Below are 22,884 nucleotides of genomic sequence, written 5' to 3'. Positions count from 1 at the left end.
GAAAGACCTTGGCGTTTGTGAGGACAGTGAAAACAAGCTGATATACTTAAACAGCATCCTGATGTTTGAGGGGGAAAGGGAGACCTTCCTCACCGGTATATTGTTCCGTGTACCAAACCATAAGTAAAAGAGACGTCGCTGTTGTTGATGCGTAGGGTGGACTTGTATTTCATTATGGCCTGAATATCCACCACACGTGCCTCGTGTCTCTGCTCTCATAGTAATGGCTGTACATTCTCTGTGAATAATCTAGTGTTGTCTTCCTGATGGTGCCGGAGAGCGCATCTCTTGCTGACCTGAGAGCTGTGTTATCGCCCGGTCTGACAGCAGTAACCGGATGTCTCAGAAGTGCCCGGACTCTGCTGTCAGCATGGCTCTGATTTGCCCTCATGGAGATGCATTTAATAATGGTGATGTCCTCAAGGCACTTCTCTACATAGCCAGTCACAGATCCTGCATATTCACCAATGTTAATATGATGATCGTAGGTAGCCGCCTCCCCATGCTCCAGTCCGTGTTTGCAGAACAGTCCCGCAATGCTGCAGTTGCTCCTTCTCGTCAAGTCTTTAAAACCCTTCGAACTGTTTTGAACTGTATGAAGTATTAGTAGAACAGATAAATGGCCAAATTATCCGAGCTGGGGTAGTGAAACAGTTTTGTATGCACCAGGGATGTCGGTACAAACTAGCTCTAATGTGTTCTCGCCTATGGTAGCAAGTCCACATTATGATAGGATTTAGGTGGGACTGTTTTTTAAGTTAGCATGGTTGAAGTTGCCAGCAACAATAATGAAACCGTTGAAGTATGTGACTTGGAGGATCATATGGCACAATGCGCTTCCCCAGCATTAGCACGGTGGGGGGGGGGGGGGAATATATATAGACAGCCACAATCACAACAGCATTGAACTCCCTCGGTAAACAGAAAGGCCCAAAGCTCACTGTTAAAAACTCTACCAGAGGCGCACACTACAGAGGTGCTCACACACCAGTTCTTTTTAACGTGGATACATTAACCTCCTCTGTAGGTCATGGGATTTCTGTCCACCCAAAAGCTGATGAAACCCTCTCAATGGCCGCTTTAGGGGTGGTTTCCTGGAGCCTCGTTTCTTTCAGAATGCTTCATCAGACGTAGATTCAGTTACAGACGCAGATAATCTAGTTTATTTTCCAGTCATTTTTGCATAGTAGGGGAATTAAGGGTTATGGGGAAAGGGCAGGTAGGTGGAAATGAGTCCATGGCCATATAAGGATGATCTTTTTGAATAGCAGAACAGGCTTGACCGGCTCCTGCTCATATTTCTTAGGTTCTTATGTAATGGAACATTGGAGATGCATAGTCTGATGAGGGGTGGTCAGCGTGGCTTTGTGAGGGGCAGGTCATGCCTGATGAGCCTGACTGAATTCTTTGAGGATGTGACAAAGCACATTGATGAAGGTAGAGCAGTGGATGTGGTGTTCATGGATTATTATTAATGTGTCTGAGAGGATTTCCCCTTGGCAGTCTCATTCAGAAAGTCAGGAGGCATGGGGTCTAGGGAAACTAGGTTGTGTAGATACAGAATTGGGTTGCCTGCAGAAGACAGAGGGTCGTAGTGGGTGCAGCATGGTCTGCCTGGAGGCCAGTGACCAGTGGTGTTCCACAGAGATCTATTCTGAGACCCCTGTTCTTTGTGATGTTTATAAATAATTTGGATGAGGAAGTGGAAGTATGGGTTAATAAGTTTGCAGATGACACAAAGGTCAGTGGAACTGTGGATAGTGTGGAGTGTTGTTGTAGGGTGCAATGAGACATTGACAGGATGCCGAGCTGGGCTGAGAAGTGGCAGATGCAGTTCAACGCGAAAAAGTATGAAGTGATTCATTTTGGAAGGCAGAATACAAGGTAAATGGCAGGATTATTGGCAGAGTGGAGTTACAGAGGGATTTTAGGTTCCATGTCTACAGATCCTTCGAAGATGCCACACAAATTGATGGTGGTGTTAGAAAGGTGTATTGTGTGTTGGCCTTCTTTAGTTGAGGGATTGAGTTCAAGAGCTGTGACATAATGTTGCAGTCCATAAAACCCAGGTTAGACCACTCTTGGGATATTGTGTTCAGCTCTGGTTGCCTCATTATAGGAACAATGTGGAAGCTTAAGAGTTGTACCTCAGGCTACTGTGGGAGGTGAGAGTGGAGATTGCTGAGCCTCTGATGATGACCTTTGCATCATCAATGGGGACAGGAGACGTTCCGCAGAATTGGAGGGTTGCAGATGCTGTTCCATTATTCAAGAAAAGGAGCAGAGATAGCCCAGGAAATTATAGACCAGTAAGTCTTACTTCAGTTTTTGGTAAGTTGATAGAGAAGATCCTGAGAGGCAGGATTTATGAACATTTGGAGAGGCATAATATAATAAGGAATAGTCAGCATGGCTTTGTCAAAGGCAGGTCGTGCCTTATGAGCCTGATTGAATTTTTTGAGGATGTGACTAAACACATTGATGAAGGAAGAGCAGTAGATGTAGTGTATATAAATTTCAGCAAGGCAATTGATAAGGAACCCCATGCAAGGCTTGTTGGGAAAGTAAGGAAGCATGAGATCCAAGGGGATATTGCTTTGTGGATCCAGAACTGGCTTGCCCACAGAAGGCAAAGAATGGTTTGTAGATGGGTCATATTCTGCATAGAGGTCGGTGACAAGTGGTGTGCCTCAGGGATCTGTTCTGGGACCCCTACTCCTCGTGATTTTTATAAATGACCTGGATGAGGAAGTGGAGGGATGGGTTAGTAAATCTGCTGAAGACAGAAAGGTTGGGGGTGTTGTGGATAGTGTGGAGGGCTGTCAGAGGTTACAGCGGGACATTGATAGGATGCAAAACTGGGCTGAGAAGTGGCAGATGGAGTTCAACCCAGATAAGTGTGAGCTGATTCATTTTGGTAGGTCAAATATGATGGCAGAATATAGTATTAATAGTAAGACTCTTGGCACTGTGAAGGATCAGAGTAATCTTGGGGTCCGAGTCCATAGGACACTCAAAGCTGCTGCGCAGGTTAACTCTGTGGTTAAGAAGACATATGGTGCATTGGCTTTCATCAGTCGTGGGACTGAGTTTAGGAGCCTAGTGGTAATGTTGCAGCTATATAGGACCCTGGCCAGACCCCACTTGGAGTATTGTGCTCAGTTCTGGTTACCTCACTACAGGAAGGATGTGGAAATGGTGCAGAGGAGATTTACAAGGATGTGGCCTGGATTGGGGGGCGTGCCTTGTGAGAAATTTTTGAGTGAACTTGGCCTTTTCTCCTTGGAGCAACAGAGGATGAGAGGTGACCTGATAGAGGTGTATAACATGATCAGTGGCATTGATCGTGTGGATAGTCAAAGTCTTTTTCCCGGGGCTGAAATGGCTAGCAGGAGAGGGCACAGTTTTAATGTGCTGGGGAGTAGGTACAGAGGAGATGTCAGGGGTAAGTTTTTTACTCAGAGAGGTGAGTGTGTGGAATGGGCTGCCGGTGACGGTAGTGGAGGTGGATACGATAGGGTCTTTTAAGAGGTTCCTGGATAGGTACATGGAGCTTAGAAAAATAGAGGGCTATGGGTAACTCTAGGTAATCTCTAAGGTAAGGACATGTTCGGCACAGCTTTGTGGGCCGAAGGGCCTGTATTGTGCTGTAGGTTTCCTGTGTTTCTAAGGTGTAGAGGAATTTTACGTGGAGCTGTCTGAACTAGAGGGCATGTCTCAAGATGATGCACTAAAAGAGTTAGGACTTTTCACTTTGGAGTGGAGAATGAAAGGTGACTTGAAAGAGGTGTACAAGATGATAAGAGGCATTGACAGAATGGATAGACAGACTTTTTCCCCAGAGTGTAAATGTCATTATTTTAGGATGATTGGAGGAAAGTGTAGGGGGTTGGGGTGTCAGAGGTTTACACAGAAAGTGTGGGTGCATGGAATGCCCTGCCAGGGGTAGTGATAGAGGCAGATACATTAGGTGCATTTAAGAAACTTTTAGATAAGCACATGGATGATACAAAAATGGGGAGTTATGTAGGAGGGAAGGGTTAGATTAATCTTAGAGTTGGTTAAAAGATTGGCACAACATCCTGGGCCTAAGGGATTGTACTGTGCCAGAATGTTCTACAAAGTATGTTCTACGTTTAATGATAATATAGTTATCAGTACCATATGACAGACTAAAAAGGCTGCCTCTATTTAAGTCATTACATTACTGGGATATCCCAAAACGTTTAACAATGGGTTACATTTATTCAATCATTCTTGGTGAGTAGGTAAGTATAGCAGCCAATTTGTGGACCTCACAGTATCACAAACAGAAGATAAAATGAGTAAATAATCTGATATTCTGGTGCAATCATTTTCAAAAGGAATGCTGATCAGGATATTAGGAAATTACTTCGCACATAAGCAACATGAGATCTTTTATATCCATCTAAACTGAAAGTTTCAAAAATGTGTAGAACATTTTGAAGCCTTAGAAAGCTTTAAGGAACTATTAATTAAATACAGAGAACGAAGTTACTTTTGCTGATCTATCAGAACATAATACTAAAACTTCACATTCCATTAGTTAGTTGAGGGAAATGCACTCAAGCTCGCTTGTCTGGAAATTCTATTTTCACACATGACTTGATTGGATCAAAGTTGATAATGCTTTCGATGGAGTTTGATAGAGCATGAATGGTGACAGGCTGCTTTGCCACAGTACTGACTCTGGCGAAGCACAAAACCAAAGCACCAATGAAGCATGCCAACCTATGATGCAAATGTTCACATCTATGCCGATATCTGCATATAAACACATGAATAGAATAGTAAATAGTCTGTGTTTCTATTGCATCTTTCATAAGCTCAAGACATCCCCAAGCATTCTAAAGCTAATGAAATACACACAGAAAAGGCATTGTTTTACTATTGTCACGTGTACCAAGATGCAGAGAAAGTATTTTTGCAAGTCATCCATACAGATTATTTCAAAATATATTTATATCCAGATGGTACAAAAGAAAAGTAGGAATGCGGAACATTGCATTATAATTACAGAGAGAGTGCAGAGCAGGTAGGCAATAAGGTTCAAGGGTGATGACAAGGCAGATTTAAGAGATCAGGAATTAATCTTTAATGTACAAGAGTCTTCTAACAGCAAGGTGGAAGCCTGCTGCTGTGTGTTCTTCAGCTTTGTATCTTCTGCCTGATGGGGGTAGGGGGTGGGGTAGTGAAGAGAGAATCCCCGGGTCTTTGATTACATTGGTTGATTTCAGAGCAAGTGAGAAGTGTATACAAAGCTCGGAAGGGAGACTAGTTTTCTGATGAACTGAGCTGCAATTTCTCTCTCTGTAATTTCTTGTGGTCTTTGGCAGAGCAGTTGCCAAACCAAGCTGTGGTGCATTCAGATAGGATGCTTTCTGTAGTGAGAATCAGCAGGGACATGCTGAATTTCCTTAGCGTTCTGAGGAAGTAGAGACTCTGGAGTGTTTTCCTGGCCATTGCATCTATTTGGTTGGATGTGGACAAGTTACTTTACACCTAGGAACTTAAAGCTCCAACATTCTTCACCTCAGCATTGATAGTGACGTGTGCTCTACCCCCAATTCCTGAAGTCAATGGCCAGCTATATCATTTTGCTGACGTTGAGGGAAAGGTTGTTGTCATGTCACCATGCCAGCCGGCTCCTTGTCTCCTTTCTGGACTCCATCACATCATTATTTGAGATCTGGCCCACAAGGTAGTGCGATCTGTGAATTTGTAGATGGTGTTTGAGCAGAATCTGGCCATGCAGGTTGTGAGCCTGCAGCGAGTAAAGGAAGCGACTAAGTACACAGCCTTAGGGGGTGACATTATGGAAGATGATTCTTCTACAATGATGCTTGGGAGTTGGGACTTGGGAAGCCTCATGCAGGTTAACTTGCAGAATGAGCTGGTGGTAAGGGAGGCAAATGCAATGTTAGCATTCTTTTCCAGAGGATTGGATTATAAAAACAATAATGTAATGTTGATGCTTTATAAGGCACTGCCTCACTTGAAGTATTGTGAGCAATTTTGGACCTCTTATCTAAGAAAGGATGTGTCAACATTGGAGAGGTTTCCAAGAAGGTTCACGAAAATGATTCCAGAATTGAAAGGCTTAACATATGGGGAGTGGTAGATGGCTCTGGGCCTGTACTCACTGGAAATTAAAAGAAAGGGGATGGAGGAAGGGTTCTCATTGAAATCTTTCAAATGCTGAAAGGCTTAGATAGAGTGGATGTGGCAAGGATGTTTCCTATACTGGGGGGGGGGGGGGGGTCTAGGACCAGATAGCAAAATCTCAGGATAGAGGGACGTCCATTTAGAATGGAGGTGAGAAGGAATTTCTTTAACTAGTTGGTGAATTTGTTTCCACAAGTGTCTATAAGGACAGGTCATTGAGTGTATTTATGGAGAAGGTTGACAGATTCTTGATAAGTTAGGGTGTGTAAGGTTATGGTGAGAAGGCAGGAGAACAGGACTGAGAGGGAAATAGATCAGCCTGTGGTAGTTCAGTCTGAAATCTGTGGTCTGGTCCGCGGACTCCAGGTTTTCCGGCAGTCCCTTGCTGCGGTTGGACTTAACCAGAAACACCTGAGGCTCATATTGGAACTGGGAATATAAGTGGCCCTGGTATGGTGTGTGGTTGGGGGTTGTCTTGTCAAGATACTCATGGTACAGATGGCTGGAATGGGCTCTTGCCATCCTTGGGGCTGTGTTGGAGAATTGTGGCTTCTGGGAGCCTTGCTGGTAGTAGTTGGAATGGTCATTGTGGTATGGATTCAGCTGTTTCCTGGGCCAGCTGGGTGGCTGTCAGTCACTCTGAGCCAGGTAGGGATCTGGTTGCTTCTGTAGCCAGCCAAGGCTGCTGGCTGTAATGGCTACTTGGAGCTACTCTGATGCAGAGGTGGAACTGTCTGTTGTTTCTTGGTGTTTGTTGCTTCCTGTCCCTGTAGGGTAAGTCTGGCTGTTCTGCTGTTGCCCTGTGGGGGGATCTGTCTTTGCCTCAGTTGGGTAAGTCAGGCTATTCTGAGAGTCAACAGAGTCAACCTGCACGGCTATGTTGGTTCAGTCCAAAGTCTGTGGTCTGGTCTGTGGACTCTGGACTCTGGGTTTTCTGGTGGACCCTTGCTGTGGTTGGACTTAACCAGAAACACCTGAGGCTCATATTGGAGCTGGGAATATAAGTGGCCCTGGTATGGAGGGGGGGTTGTTTAGTCAAGATACTCATGGCACAGATAGCTGGTGGAAAGCTAGAATGGACTCTTGCCATCCTTGGGGCTGTGTTGGAGAACCATGGCTTCTGGAAGCCTTGCTGGTAGTAGTTGGAGTGGTCATTGCAGTTTGGATTCAGCTGTTTCCGGGGCCAGCTGGGTGGCTGTCAGCCACTCTGAGCTAGGTAGGGATCTGGTTGCTCTGTAGCCAGCCAAGGCTGCTGGCTGTAATGGCTACTTGGAGTTACCCTGATGCAGAGGTGGAACTGTCTATTGTTCCTTGGTGTTTCTCTTCCTGTCCTTGCCCCTGTGGGGTAAGTCTGGCTGTTCTGCTGTTGCCCTGTGGGGATCTGTCTTGTCTTGTCCTCGTCTCTGTTGGGTAGGTCAAGTTTTTTTGCTGTTACCTGACGGATGGTCCTGCCCCACATTGGTGTGGAGTTATAGATGAGACTTGGCTTGTTGGTGGGTAAGTCCTGGCTCTGTCTGTGTACTGTCCTGTCTCATGTCAATGTCCTGTTAAAGATGAGACCTGGTTTGTTGGTGGGTAAGTCCTGGCTCCATGTTGATGTACAGTCCCTAGTCTGCCCCTAGCTCCAGCCTCTGAGTTCCAAGCTCCAAGCCTGCAGCCTCTGGCCTCAAGCCTCAAGACCCCAAGTCCCTAGCCAAGCCTCGTCACATCCTTGCCTGGGTTTGGAGGTCTGAACCTGAGGTAAGACACAGGTTCCGGGTCCTTGTCCAGTCTCTGGCTCGGAGTCCACCCCAGGCTCCTTGTTCCCAGTCCCCTGTCCTGGTCCTGCTTCCCCTGCCTAGACTGCATCCTGTCCTGTCCTTGGGTTCTCTCTCGTCCTGTTTCGGGGACTCCAGTGTCTGGGTCCTGATTCAACACCTGACTTGTAACACAGCCACAATCAAATGGTGGAGCAAACTCAATGGACTAAATGGCCTAATTCTGCCCAAATGGCTTATGGTCTTGTGGTTCTGTAATTGTGGTAGAGGTGTTGCTATCTAGCCTTACTGATTGTGGTGTGTTGGTTGGGCCACATTTCAAGTGTATTTCTTCTGTATTCACATTTTTCTTGCCTTTAGCAATGTATATAGCCCAGACCAACAGAAGGAACCACTGCACGAACCTCTAAGGTGACTTTTTCCCTTGTTTTCAGCTCCTTGAATGCAATGAAATGGCCTCACTTCCAAACATTACTTGGACCAGCTCTAATATGTACTACTTCTCTTGGGTGGTCAAATTTGTTTTATTTCTTGAAATGCTATGATTTTTCTATCTTACACCAAAAGTTCTATTTGCTGTGAATTACTGAGATCACGAGGAAGATGTCAGTATGCTGCCAAGCCCATTATGTGGACTGAACTTACAATGTTTGCACAATACAAATGATTATGGTAAATGTTTACTCAGGCCCTTATGATTTTCATTGTAATCAAACTATTTGTTCAAGGAAGGTCACAAAGAAACAATGGAAATTTGTTCTAAGATTTCATGGACAAAATGCTGATGCAACTTTTCAAAGCTCCTTTGTGTTCAGAGTTGGGTCCAACTCAAAGGATTCTCACAAAATTAGTACTGAATCATTACTCAACATGCATGCCAAATTAATGAGCTGTAATTATCAGTGGCTTTGATCCATTATTTTCTCAGACACTATATTCTGGTTCAGTTGTCTTTGTCTATATTCTGAATTTAGAACCCTTTCTTGCTTCACACAAAACAAATGATCATCAACACTGCAAACAAAGTCTTGTTAGTAATCAGGGTAAATAACAATTTAGTTAATCCTTCACATCACCAGTAATGGAGTTAAGTTATTACCAAAAAAAATGGACACCACAGAAGGCAGCTAAATGTAAATAGTATGTCTGAGAAATCTAAGTTCTTACAGTATGGTTTCAAACCCTAACCAATCAAGTCTTCCTACAATTTTAATTTCATTTGAATGGATCAACACATGATGGAGACTCTAACAGCAACCTATTAATCATAAGACATTTGATCACCTGCTTTAATGAGGGAGAAACTTGTTTCTCATTTTAAATTACTCACTGCCATGAAATCTACAATCTGAAAAAGACAGAACTAAAAGAAATTCATTGTGTTCTAATGAAAGACCATGACCCAATATGTTGGCTGTTTTCTCTTCTCCAGAGATGCCAGCTTACCTGTTGAGATTTTCTAGTATTTTTGCTTTGATTTGATTTCCAGTAGATGCAGTACTTTTGATTTTCAATTAAAAATAACCAGTTCATATAAGACCAATAACTCAATAGTTTTATCTGCCTTTTCTTTTTCCTCTATATTTTGAATACATTGTAATATTTCTTCTAATGGTTGGAATCTTGTTCATTGTTGCCAATAGAGGCTAATTATTTCAGACAGTCTGTTTACCCAATGGACACTATGTGCCCAAGTCTGTCTTTCCACCAATGCCAAATGTTTTCTGAATTTCATATGTATCAACATAAAATAAATGCAATATAGTGTAACTCAGAGGGGGAAAAAAACAAACTTCTGAAACCCAAGAAATATCAAGCCTGGTAGAATATTATTATTTAAGGGCCAATTTATTTTCATTAATTGATCATTCATATTTGCAAATCCACAGTAGCAATATTTTATTTTTTGAACTGCAATATTCAGTTCATGAACAATCATTTCAAAATGAAAAAAGATACAAAATCAAATTCAATCTTTTATTGAAATGTTGAGAAATAGAAACAGGAAATTCTGGAAAAATTCAGCAGGAAAGACATTTGTGGAAAGAGAAATTGTTGACATTTCTGGTCTGTTCTACCCCTGCTACAGTACTGACTATTTGTCAGAATATGGAAAATTCTAGCTACAATGTCAATATCTTTAAATAAGTATGATTTGAGGATGCCTGGAAGGTAGGGATCAATTTCATGGGCAAGATTTTCATGTGAAAGACAACTGTAACCTGGGTGTGTTGTGCTTAATTCTTTTACCTCACTAAAATTACATTTTACAAATTCTTAAAGATAAATGTTTGTGCACATTTATCAAAGATTTTCATAGCACAAATGTGGAGGCACTTCAAGCCAGTGTGCACATAAAGGAAAACCAGCTGCTGTTGACATTGATTTCTTCAGATCCTTGTGACAATAGCACACGCATATTGTATTATTCCATTCAGCGTATCAGAATTATTTTAAACCACAACCTAGTTGATATTCCTTCTGCAATACATCCTGTTTCTCTACCCTCCCACATTTAACATTTCAAATTAATAAAGGTGGACAAGCAATTCTCACTGTAGGGAACTACAGAAGAAAAGAGATTGAGGGGAATTGCTGTCAATGTAGGAATGTGCTCCTTTTTTAAAATCAAAGAATGAAATAGACAGTTTTCTTCCAAATTCTAATAACAATGATAGTCAGTTGTTGTGCTTTGGTAATTTTCAATAAAACATTTCCATTAACTTGTGGTAACATGCTCTGTACTTTATTCTGGATTTGCTATTGTGATAAAAACAAACTTAACAAAAATTCATGAAATTAAAATGTTGGCAGAAGGTAACTTCTCAATGTGCAAACCACAAATTCCAGAGTTCTGTGCCAGCCTGTTGATAAGCAAATTTTGTCTGATTGATTAGAAGACACACCCCCTTTGGAAAAAAATTAGATCAGCTTGGGAGCATGATTTAAATATTTCTTTATCTGATGTGGTTTGGGATTCAATTCTTAAGTCAGTTATCTCAACTTCTTTATGTGCTCGCCACTGACTTTTGCAGTTTAAGGTTGTACGTAGGGCTCACAAAATAAATTATCGTGGTTTTATCCTGACATTAGTCCAATTTGTGACAAGTGTAAAGGGGGTGAGGCTTCTCTTATTCATATGTGCTGGGCTTGTCCTAGGGAAATTCTGGAGAGAAGTTCTTTTATCTTTATCCCATATTCTTAATTGTCACTTAGAACCTAACCCTCTGATTGCCCTTTTTGGCACCTTGGATGAAGAAGACATGCATTTGAGTCTGACTAAATGTCGAACACTATCTTTTGCCTCTCTTTTGGCTAGACACTTAGTTCTTCTCAGGTGGAGAGATGTTGCTCCACCCACTCATGCTCAATGGCTTAGTGATATTATGTCCTGTTTAGACATTGAAAAGATTCATTATTCACTTCTCAATTCGGTCATAAAGATTCAAAAGGTGTGGGGTCCTTTTCTTGAATACTTTCATAGCTCCTCTTTAGATTAAGTTTGTTCTTTTTTTGTACCATAATCCCTTACTATCAGCTTTTTTCCTGTAAGTTTTATGGTTTTTTATGGGAATTCTATTATAGTTTTGGTAGAAGGCATTTAAAAAATATATATTTACAAATTTACAGCTTCGTGGGGTTGAAGGCTCTGATTATTTTTTCTTTCACATCTCCTAATGGTTGGCCTGGAGTTTTGTAGTGGGAGGGAGGGGAGGACACTAACTTTGTATGATCTTATTTTGGGTGCTGCTTCCTTATTGTTATGAATTATATATTTGACGTTTGTTTTGCACTGTATTAATCTCCATTTTGTTGATGGTTTTTTTTGTATTTGTATTCTAGAAACTCGTTAATTTTTTTTTAAAGGCACAGCTTTGTAGGCTGAAGGGCCTGTATTGTGTTGTAGGTTTTCTATGTTAAGAACAAAAAGAACTCCGACCAACAAGAAATATACTATCATACACAGTGCTGGAGGAACCTGGCAGGCTAGGTAACATCTATAGGAGAAAAATGAACAGCTCACGTTTCGAGCCGAAACCCTTCGGTAGACTGGGGGGAAAAAGCTGAGTTCTAGATTTGAAAAGTGGGGTGGGGAGGGGTGGGGTGGGGTGGGGGGGGGGGTGGTGGGAAAGAGAAACGCCAGGCGATAGGTGAAACTTGGAAGGGGAGGGATGAAGCAAAGCGCTAGGGGGTTGATTGGTGAAATAGGAGGCCATGGAAGGAAGAAGTGGGGGAAAGGTGGTTGCAGGAGCGCCGGAGGGAGGCGATGGGTAGGCAAGGAGATAACACGAGAGAGGGAAAAGGGGATGGGAAATGGTGAATGGGGAGGGGGAGGCATTACTGGAGTTTGAGAGTTTGATGTGCATGCTACTAGGTTGGAGGCTACCCGAACGGAATATAAGGTTTTGTTCCTCCAGTCCAAGTGTGGCCTTATCCTGACAGCGGAGGGGGTCATGAATGGACATATCGGAATGGAAAGTGGAATTAAAATGAGTGGCCACTGGGAGATCCTGCTTGTTTTGACGGACGGAGCTTAGATGCTTGGTGAAGCGGTCTCCCTGATATACAGGAGGCCACACCGGGAGCACCGAACACAGTCCTGCCGAAGGGTTTCGGCCCAAAACGTCGACTGCACTTTTTTTCCATAGGTGCTGCCTGGCCTACTGAGTTCCTCCAGCATTTCGTTTGTGTTGCTCGGATTTCCAGCATCTGCAGATTTTCTCTTGTTTGTGAATATATTATCATACACTGGGTGCAATACCAACAACTCTTTATCCCAGGTTTATAATAGGACACAACCGTCAAGACAGATTTCGACGTTAGGCCGCAGGAACAAGATACCGTATACAGATCCGTGAATGATATGAATTAGCTCAAGGCTCTGAAATTCACTTTTCTCGACAAATTGTTACAGTTTTCGGCCCTTTTACCTTGACCATTCCTAAATGATGCTCACTTCTACCTAGCAGTGAAAAAATACCAGACCCAGCTACTCGTAAACAACTTGGCTTAATTGTAATAACAAATAAATTCTGCATCAATGCACACTTCTGCTCATGCAGGTACTGTGTCGCACCTCGCCAGCCATTCCACCTTTCCTTCGTCTTCCTGAGCTTGATCTCAACACTTCCTTCTGCAGCTTGTCCACAGTAATAGAATTGTTGTCCCAGCTTTAGTAGAGATTCACACGCTCTTCCCAGATTCAAGATTACCGCTTTCATAGTTAATCTACAAAGTCTACATTATCATCTAATTTCCAAGAAGGTCGTTACAATAATATGCAAACCATTTCCATCGTGGTCATTCTCCCGCCCCCCTATTACTTTCCAAACTCCTTCCAGTACCCTCCTACCCACCATTGCACTGGTGCAAAGCAGCCATTTTTTATTTGCCATGGTTCTCCCGAACCAGACTTTTAATGCCCCGCCTCCTCAACATTAAAGGCACCCTGAACAATTATCAGTTTTCGTCTGGTCTGCGGTGTTGCGCAGACACCGCTCTGGAATAATACGACAGAAAATTGTACACCAAAATGTGCTCTCCCGTGATTTTAGATGGCAGTCAATCATTTCAATTCCCAAGTCAAGAAAGACACTGCTTGGTCAAAGGTAGGAACAGATATAACCAGCACAATGCATTTACAGAAACCGCCTTCAATTTTGACGTCTGACTCTTAAGCATAACAAACGACTCTGCTTTGCAGCCACCGCTATTCAAGTCACTGAGTTAGTGAGTGTCTCCGGTGATCGGTGTTGCTGCCTGCTAATCCGCCATTCAGTGGAAATTCTCACTTCTCAGGGATATCAAGGGCATCATCTAAATGATCGAGAAAGCTCGTCCGCCTCTCAGCCATCGTGGATTGTTTAGTCCACCGCCGCAGCACCAGTATTTACAGATGTAATGGTAGCATTCCAACCGCTATGTCTAACTTATTTATCTTTGTCTTCAATGGTTTACAATCAAACTTCCACATTTAACCAAAAAGGGGCAATCACCCCTCATACAAAACAAAATAAAAAACCTTGATGTTTTTGATCCAGATACGAACTGAATGTAATGAGCGTCAGGTCGGGCCCAAGCACACGCAGCCAAACAGAACAGACTATAAACAATCAAGTTTGGAGGTCGCCGTCCTCCACAGAACTGTTCGACAACTGCAGTGCCCACGGGCCTGTTCACTGCGGCCCCATCCAACCTTGTGCTTTTACCCATTTCGCAGCACTTGGAGCCCCGGGCGGAGCGACTGCACAAAATAATGCAATTTAACAACAGATGTGATTGAACACGCACGCAGAACTTTCCATAAAATAAACCCTACAAAACACAGAGAGCAAGAATTTGCATCGTTTGCCCATACAGAGTATACACTCTTACAATAAATGAGTATAAATAAAATAGTGAAATGGAAAATACGTCAAACATTGCACAAATTCTTCTGCATAAAAAGACACGTGGATGCTGCTGCTCTCTCCCTGTTTACGATCGATACATTCTCCTTGGGCGTGAGCGATATCTCTGACATTTAGCAGAAAAACTAATTAAAAGATGGATATTAATAATATTTTGACTGCTTTGTAAACGGTACAATGCTGAAGTTGGCTTTTTTTTTCTGTCGGACGAAAGTGGGTCGAGCTGGTATTCGTCGCCCGTACGTTTCAGTACCACAAGCCTTGGACAGCGAACAAAGGAAGGCAACGGTCTATAGGGACCAACTCTTAGTAAATAATACTTCAATTGAAATATCATTTCTTCAGACGCAACATGATATCAGAAAATTTCTGAGGAATTTGCTAATTCGTCTGGAGCAGCGTTCAGAGTCAGAACGTTCTTATAAATAAACACTAGCTGCGATGAAAATGTGGAGACTGGAAATGCTCACCGAACATCTGAATGTGCCCTTTCGTGATGGGGTTGAAGCTGCCGCATGCTAGCAAGATAACGTGCGTCTTGGTCGGCTCTGCCATGCCGTGCTGCTGCCCTGTGCTCCTCGCTGCCTTTCTGTGTTCACTGCAGGGCGAGGCGAGCTTCAGATCGTTTTACAGCCTCGGCTGGCTCGCTCTTCGCACATAGTGCGTCATCCATTGATTATTAATTATTTTTTGTTTGGTGTCTCCGTTTGCATCTTGCGCCAGATGCTAGAAGATTTTGGCAGCAAATTGAATAAAGGCACTAACCTTTTAGAATACAGTCTCGCTCTTTCAATCTTAGAGCTCTTTTGCTATAAAATGCATCAAAAATAAGGGGTTTACCTGAAGATGGAGTTTAGCCCGGAACGCAGACTGCTCTGAGAGATGTATTTTCACGAAGCGGATCTTCGTCTATCACAGCTAGTAAGGAACTACAAGCCCCAGATAGCATTCCTCACTTCAGCGACAGTTCAACAGTAAATAATAAACAAAAACAAGAGCGCAAATTTTCGAAGTGCAATTTTAAAGAAGCGGCGTCGTGGACATTAAATGTTCATATAAACCTTTGTCTTTTTTGATCGTTACTGCTGGGTGACCTTTTTGTTGATATAGTTCCGCCGATTTAGATTTTGCAACCCTCACTCTTGAGTGAAGTACTCTCCGGGTTTTTGCTTTGGCCTGCATCCGCATTCTGTTAGAGTGAATTAACTTCGACGTACTATCTAATTAACTGGAATGGTATCTGGGACAATGGAGTTTTGCTTTCGGAAAGAAACAGAGGAGATTGTGTAGGGGATTATTTACAGTTATGAAGGATAGGATCTTGATGGGGTTTAATTGAAATGAACTGTTTCCAGAGGACACAGATGGGTGACATCTGGAACAATAAACCTTCTGCCGCAGGGCAGGGCCAGGGGATTCGGCGTGAGACCCAGCATCAGAGTGGAGAGGGGAGATGGCAAATATAAAGAACAGGGGGAGAGTCGAAACAGGGATTGGCAGGGAGTTCACAGTAGCTATCACCTACGGGCTCCTGTCTTATCCCCTTCTCCTTTCCTCTTTACATCGGCTAGAATAAATGTCAAGTACAATCATGGTAAGGGAAAAGACCATGTTTGCCCCCGTCATATGACAGGCACAGAATGACAATGATAATGATCTCGCTACGGCTCCAGGCTCTAGATCTAAAACGTCGGTTCTTTCATTTCCAGAAGCTGTTTGGCCCGCTGATTTCCTCCAACAGTGTTTTCCTCACAGATAGGTAACTCGCTAAAGAACGCGGGGAGTTGAAGGGATAGCTGTGTTGGGGGGGGGGGGTGTAAGAGATGGGGAAAAAAGTTCAACAACATTGTAACGATTTGGTTCACCACTGGAAGTGGCTAGGGCAGCAGATTTTAGTTAGACTTTACAAAGAGAATTGGATGCGTATTTGAAAAGGGATTTAAGATACATACGATTGACAAGATACCAAGGTGTAACGTTAATTGGTGATTTTCGCTTAAAGTGCTGGTGGCCTGGTGGCTTTCTGTATCATTTAATTCTATTTAAGTATGTTAGGTGAAAAGACGTCGACCTGAAACTTTTCTGAACACTTGCTGCTTGTATTCCCGCGCCACTCTAGTAGTTTCCGATTTTGTTTCAGATTTCCACTATCTATAGCATTCTGGTTTTGGCTACCCGCATTAAATAACGGGAATAATTGAACTCGAGAATAATTTTTCCCATTCACGCACAGATTAGATTGAACGCATCTGCGCATTAATATTTTCAGAATGAATACCAATATCTGGCATAAACTGGATGGCAATGCCTCAATTCACATTGACAGGAGAACCGAAATACATACAACTCGTAAAATAGGATTAATTACGCAATGCTTTGGGCATTGAATTTAATCAATGGCTCTGGGACGTTTAAAAAGTGAAATCCATTTTTTCAATGGAGGAGATATGGTTATTGATATTTCTCAGGCCAGAGTTCCATAAGGAAAGAACAATACTCAGGACTAACAGAGGACATTACTGTGGAGTGGCGTTGGGTTCTGATAGAAACTGTATAAAGGAATTGATCAGTTCAGACCCTGATATTTCAGCATATCGTCACGAGTTGCGCTTAAAAGTTTGGTAAAACTTCGGATTGACAACTGCGTGACAAAAACAGTGTGTGGTGATTTACTTCTATATTTGAACAAGGAGAACGGAACTTGTTAATTTAAACTAGGGAATGTTTACAGACCTGGAAAGAACGAGGTTAGAACTGCATACGTATTTAAAATAGCGGCAGTCAGAAAGCAGATCTCAGGAAAATGCAGATGCTTTTAACTTATAAGCATTTGCACTGTGCTTTTTTCGGTCTGGTCGGGCTTTATCTTGGATCTTTGTGCAGTTTCTGGATGCTTCAAACAAATACACTTTCCAGGCAGAAAACTTCCCATCGGCTGTAATTTAAAATATAACCCACAATCCCTTGCAGGGTTCTAAGTTAATTTTATGTTTGACATCTAGAATAAATTTTAATTTATAGAAAGAGACGCTTTTAAAACAAAATTCAAGTAAGATATGCTTTGTAGTATTCAGTACCTATTAATGACAAAATAGAAGAGAACTGCAGACTTGACACATAGGTGGCACATTCCTGTTCTGACCACAAAACTGAGTTCACTGTGATCAGCAGAGAGCTAAGATTGGAAGAGCAACTTGTAATGGCGATAACTACTTGCAAAGGGATGGCATTTTGGCTGCAGAATGTGCCTTAGGATTATCAAAGTGTGAAATTTATGTAGAGATACTGTGGCCATTCCAAGTATGCTTTATTATATATGCTCCGTGCAAGCACATCCTTACCTCCACCCCAAAATAAGGCATGCATTTTTTCTAAAAATGTATTCTTCTCAGTTTGTCAAGCTGGGAATGGGGGGCACCTTTCAGGGAATGGTTCCAGGACCACATTCTGTATGGGGGGGGGGTTGCAAATGTCAATCTGAATGAATGGGCAAGAATCTGGCAGATTGAATGTGAAACCATCTACTTTGATTAATGGAATGACATGGAGTATTTGTTAACTGGTGAGATCTTGGGGACTGCTATCTAAAGGGATCCTGGTGTGCTTGCATAGTAGTTACTGCAGGCCAACTTGCAGGTGTGGCAAATAAAGAGGGCAAGTAATATGATAGCATTGGAATACAGGAGTAGGAATGTTTTATGGAATTGTATAAGCCCATGGTGAGACTTCACCTGGAATATTGTGTAGTTTTGGCCTGACCAAAAAACTGACACACTTGCCATAGAAGGAGTACAGCAAATATTCACCAGACTCCGGGGCTGGGAGTTCATCATTTGAAAAGAGATTAAGCAGACTGGGTTTATATTCCCTGGAGTTTGGGAGCATAAGGAGATACCTTAATGCATGCAAATTTCTACAATGATACAAATGTGAGCGGCAGGGGAATATGTTAGTCCAAATAAGGAGTCTACAAATAGGATGAAAGTTCCAGAATGATGAGTACTTTAGTCCATTTAGAATTGAAAATATCAAATATTTCTTCCCTCTGAGAATGGTGCACTTTCAGAATGCACCTCATGGAGGGCTCCAGAATCAGTGATTCAGAGGAGAGATCGATAGTTTTCTGGACAGATACAAAGGGTTATGGTTAGTACTGGTGAGCATCACTGATGTAGAATATCAGCTATGATCTTAAAGAAAGGCAGAGTCATCTTAAAGAGCCAAATGACTTTCTTTCTGCTTGGACTTCAAATTTACTTATGTTCATTCAAATGCCTCATATAAATGTAGAACTATAGTTTACACAATACTTGCTTGGTATATATACACAGTGACTACTTTACTAGGTCCATATGTACACCTGTTTGTTAATCCAAATATCTAATCAGCCATACAGCAGTGTATGGCTGCAACTCAATGCATAAAAGCATGCAGACAAGGGCAAGGGGTTCAGTTATTGTTCAGACCAAACATCTGAATGAGGAACAGTTCTGATCTAAGTGACTTTGATTGTGGGATGTATATTGGTGCCAAATGGGGTAGTTTATCTCAAAAACTGCTAGTCTCCTAGGATTTTCATGCACAGTAGTCTCTAGGATTTACAGTGAATGGTGTGAAAACAAGAACATGCAGTGAGTGGCAGATCTGTGGGGAAATCACTTTGTAATTGAGAGAGTTCAGAGGAGAATAGCCAGACTGATTCGAGCTGATGGAAAGGCGACAGGAACTTTATTAAATACACTTTACAACACTGATGTGCAGAAGAGCATCTCTGGATGCACAGCACATTGAACATTGAAGTGGATGGGCTACTGCAGAAAAAGACCACGAACATACATAACACCATAAGATATAGGAGCAGAATTAGGCCTTTTGGCCCATCAAGTCTGCTCTGCCATTTCATCATGGCTGATCCAATTTTCTTCTCATCCCCAGTCTCTTGCCTTCTCCCCATATCCCTTCATGCCCTGACCAATCAAGAATCTATCAACCTCTGCTTTAAATTCACCTAAAAACTTGGACTCCACAGCTGCCTGTGGCAACACATTTCACAGATTCACCACTCCCTGGCTAAAGAAATTCCTTCTCATGTCTGTTCTAAAAGGATGGCCCTCTATTCTGAGGCTGCGTCCTCTGGTCTTAGCCTCTCCCACCATAGAAAACATCATCTCCACATCCACTCATCATTTGATAGGTTTCAATGAGGTCACCCCTCATTCTTCTGAATTGTAATGAGTGCAGGTCAGAAGCTATCAAAAGCTCTTCATATGACAAGCTATTCAATCTTGGAATCATTTTCATGAACCTTCTTTGAACCTTCTCCCATTTCAGCACATCCTTTCTAAGGTAAGGGGCCCAAATCTACTCACAATATTCCAAGTGATGCGCTCAGTAGAGGAGGTACCTAATAAAGTGGCCACTATAGGTTTAAAAATGCAATACCATGCAGCTTTCCCAATTATTGAGTGCTTCTTTATTAGGCAACTTCACTGTAATCTCATTGGTTTATGCACCTGAGATTTCATCCCTTTCCTAATCTAATGTAAACAGGAGAGGCAGGATAGATATTACTACCTCAAGATCTGCATTGTACAATTCCACATTAAAGTTGTTCATAGCATAACCTTTCCTCCTCTCTAAGACCTGGATGACTTATTCATTTGTGTGGTTCTCAGCATTGTTATTAGGCCCAGTTCACCTTCAGCACCACCCTCCTCATTCTGACAGAACTGGTCCCCACTCTCAAAAATCTTTCCTTTGGCTTCTTCCATTTCCTCCAGACTTGAGGGGTGGCCATGGGCACCCGTGTGAGCCCCAGCTATGCCTGCCTCTTCATTGGCTATAAAGGACAGTCCATGTACCAAGCCTTCCCAGGTATTGCTCCCAACTTTCTCTGCTACATTGATGACTGCATTGGTGCTGTTTCATGCACCCATGCTGAGTTAATCAATTACATCAACTTTGCCTCTAACTTCCACCCTGCTCTTAAATTCACTTGCTCAATTTCTGACACCTCCCTCCCCTTTCTCAATCTCTCTGTCTCCATCTCTTAAGACAAACTATTGAACGACATCTTTTCTAAACCTACCGATTCCCACAGTTATCTTGCCTATACCTCTTCCCTCCCTATCTCCTGTGAAAATGCTATTCCCTTTGTGCAGTTCATTCGTCTTCAACGTATCTCTTCCTAGGATGCAGTTTTCCATTCAAGGATATCAGAGAAGTCTGCCTTCTTCAAAGAAAGGGGGTTCCCTTCTTCCACTATTGATGCTACCCTTACCTGCATCTCCCCATTTCCTGAATATCCACGCGCACATCATTTTCCCGCCACCTTAACAGTGATAGAGTTTCTCTTGACCTTACCTACCACCCCATGAGCCTCCGCATCCAGCACATCATTCTCCACAACTTCTGTCACCTTTAAAGAGATTCTACCACCAGACAAATCTTTATCTCCCCTCCCTCACCCCCCCCCCCATACTCCACTTTCCACAGGGATTGCTCCTTCCATGATTCCCTTGTCCATTCATCCCTCCCAACTAATCTCCCTCCTGGGACTTACCTCTGCAAGCTGCCCAGGTGCTACACCTGTCCATTCACCTCTTCCCTCACCTCCATTCAGGGCTCCAAACAGTCCTTCCAGGCGAGGCAGCACATCAGCCATGAATCTCCTGTGGTCATCTATTGTGTCCGGTGCTCCCAATGTGGCTCCTCTAAAATGGTGACACTCGTTGTAAGTTGAGGGGACCGCTTAGTCGAGCACCTCCGCTCCATCCTCCAAAAATGGAACTTCCCAGTGGCCAAGCATTTTAATTCCCATTCCCATTCCCATTCCAACATGTCAGTACTTGGCCTCCTCTTGTGCCAATGTGAGGCCATCCTCAGGGTTGAGGAACAACACCTGGGTAGCCTCCAACCTGATGGCATGAATATTGATTTCTCCTTCAGGTAAATGAAATTCCCTCCCCTTTCCATCTTCTTCTATTCCCTACTCTGGCCTCTTGCCTTTTCTCAGCTGCCTATCTCCTCTCCCTGGGCTCCGTCCTTCCCTTTTTCCTATGGTCCACTCTCCTCTCCAATCAACTTCCTTATCTCTAGCCCTTTATCTTTCCTACCAACCTGGCTTCACTATCATCTTCTGATTATCCTCCTTCCCTCCCTCTACCTTTTTATTCTGGCATCATCCCCTTTCCTTTCCAGTCCTGTGGAAGGGTCTCGGCCTGAAATGTTGACTGTTTATTCTTCCATAGATGCTGCCTGACCTGCTGAGCTCCCCCAGCATTTTGTGTGCATTGCTTTGTTATTAGGACGTTGTTCTGCCCTCCACACTGGGTATTTGCTTCCTCATTACATGGCTCCAAGATCAGCAATTCTTTGTGCATTTCTTGTTCTTTTACTGTTGTCAGTAGCTGACCTTGCTTGTCCCTGATGAACATATTTAATTATGTCTTTTGTTTGACACTCATTAGCCACTTCAATTCTTTAGAAACTTCTTTGTTTGCCATGGGCAATTGCATCCTCTGCTTGAGTTCCAATGTTTGTTCTGCTCCTACAGGGCATTTGACAACCCAATGTCCCTTGCAGTCATCCTTTAACCTCTGGGAATTTTTTGTCTAAAACCTTCAGAGTTCACCTGGTTTCCATGGCATTTCATGATTTGGATGCAGGTCTTTTTTTCTGCCTGTAGCCTAAGCAGTCTTCAGTGCTTTGCCCAGTTTCTTTTTGAGCTCATCTATGCAGTCTTCTTCATCTGAGCATATAAACTCCTCAGTCTGTTTCTGTTGTGTCTGTGCACAATTACAAATTAATTAAATAGAAACACGCACGTGGGAGAAGTCTTTAACTGGTGTTATTCGTATTGCAGAGAGAGAGAGAGAGAGAGCAATGTGCATGCATAGAGAACAGCACATGCACAGACAACAGATCAAGCTATTGTGCTAAGGATGGGGTGGGTCATTGCTCTAAAAGAAACAGACCCATACATTATATTTCGTTCCCCTTTAGATTAATGCAACATAAAACTGCATACGTACAATTCATTAAATTACCCTTTTATAAATCCATATTTCAAATAAACATGCTTTCACAATAACACCCCATAACTAACTTCACAGTTCTAAAGGTTCAGTCTTTTGGATAGCATTCTGGTTTTTTTTCGGGATAGTGCCTCTGGACCTGTGGAGTGGCAGTCTTGTCAATGATAACATTCTCCTCGTACCCCTGGTCCTCTGGAGTGGCTTTGGGTTTGGTAGGTGTCTTGTCGAAGACAATGTTCTCGGTTTCCAATGTCATGTTGCTGTTTGTGACATGATCATCACTGAGAGGTAAGTCCGTTGACTCTAACGTGTCTATCTTGTTGGATGCAGTCAGCTCAGGAGTGTTCTTCAGTTGAGCATCCAGCATATGGTCCACATGATGTCTCCATGTCTGATCTCCAACATGCACTGTGTACATCAGTGGTCCAGTTTTTGCAGCTATCCTACTGGGTGTCAACTTGTCCTCTCAGTAATCATGTACTAGGACTTTCTGGC

At 42.8% G+C, this 22,884-nt stretch overlaps 1 protein-coding gene across 2 annotated transcripts in view; it reads right to left on the bottom strand.

Annotated features, from left to right (window-relative positions):
- The window catches only part of nmnat2 (nicotinamide nucleotide adenylyltransferase 2), a 328,536-nt gene that overhangs the window by 259,195 nt on the left and 46,457 nt on the right, over positions 1–22,884 (bottom strand). Inside the window, exon 1 of one of the 2 annotated variants that reach the window (XM_059984484.1) lies at positions 14,824–14,951. The exons of the other annotated variant lie outside the window; for it this stretch is intronic. Coding sequence (XP_059840467.1) covers positions 14,824–14,908 — 85 coding nt within the window. The 5' untranslated portion in view covers positions 14,909–14,951. Of the gene's footprint in view, positions 1–14,823; positions 14,952–22,884 lie in introns of those variants that run through there. 2 annotated transcript variants of the gene reach the window in all.

The sequence above is a fragment of the Hypanus sabinus genome, chromosome 11 (genome assembly GCF_030144855.1).
Source record: "Hypanus sabinus isolate sHypSab1 chromosome 11, sHypSab1.hap1, whole genome shotgun sequence".
NCBI lineage: Eukaryota > Metazoa > Chordata > Chondrichthyes > Myliobatiformes > Dasyatidae > Hypanus > Hypanus sabinus.
Note: the sequence above shows the minus strand (reverse complement) of the source record. Positions and strands in the feature narration are given on the sequence as shown.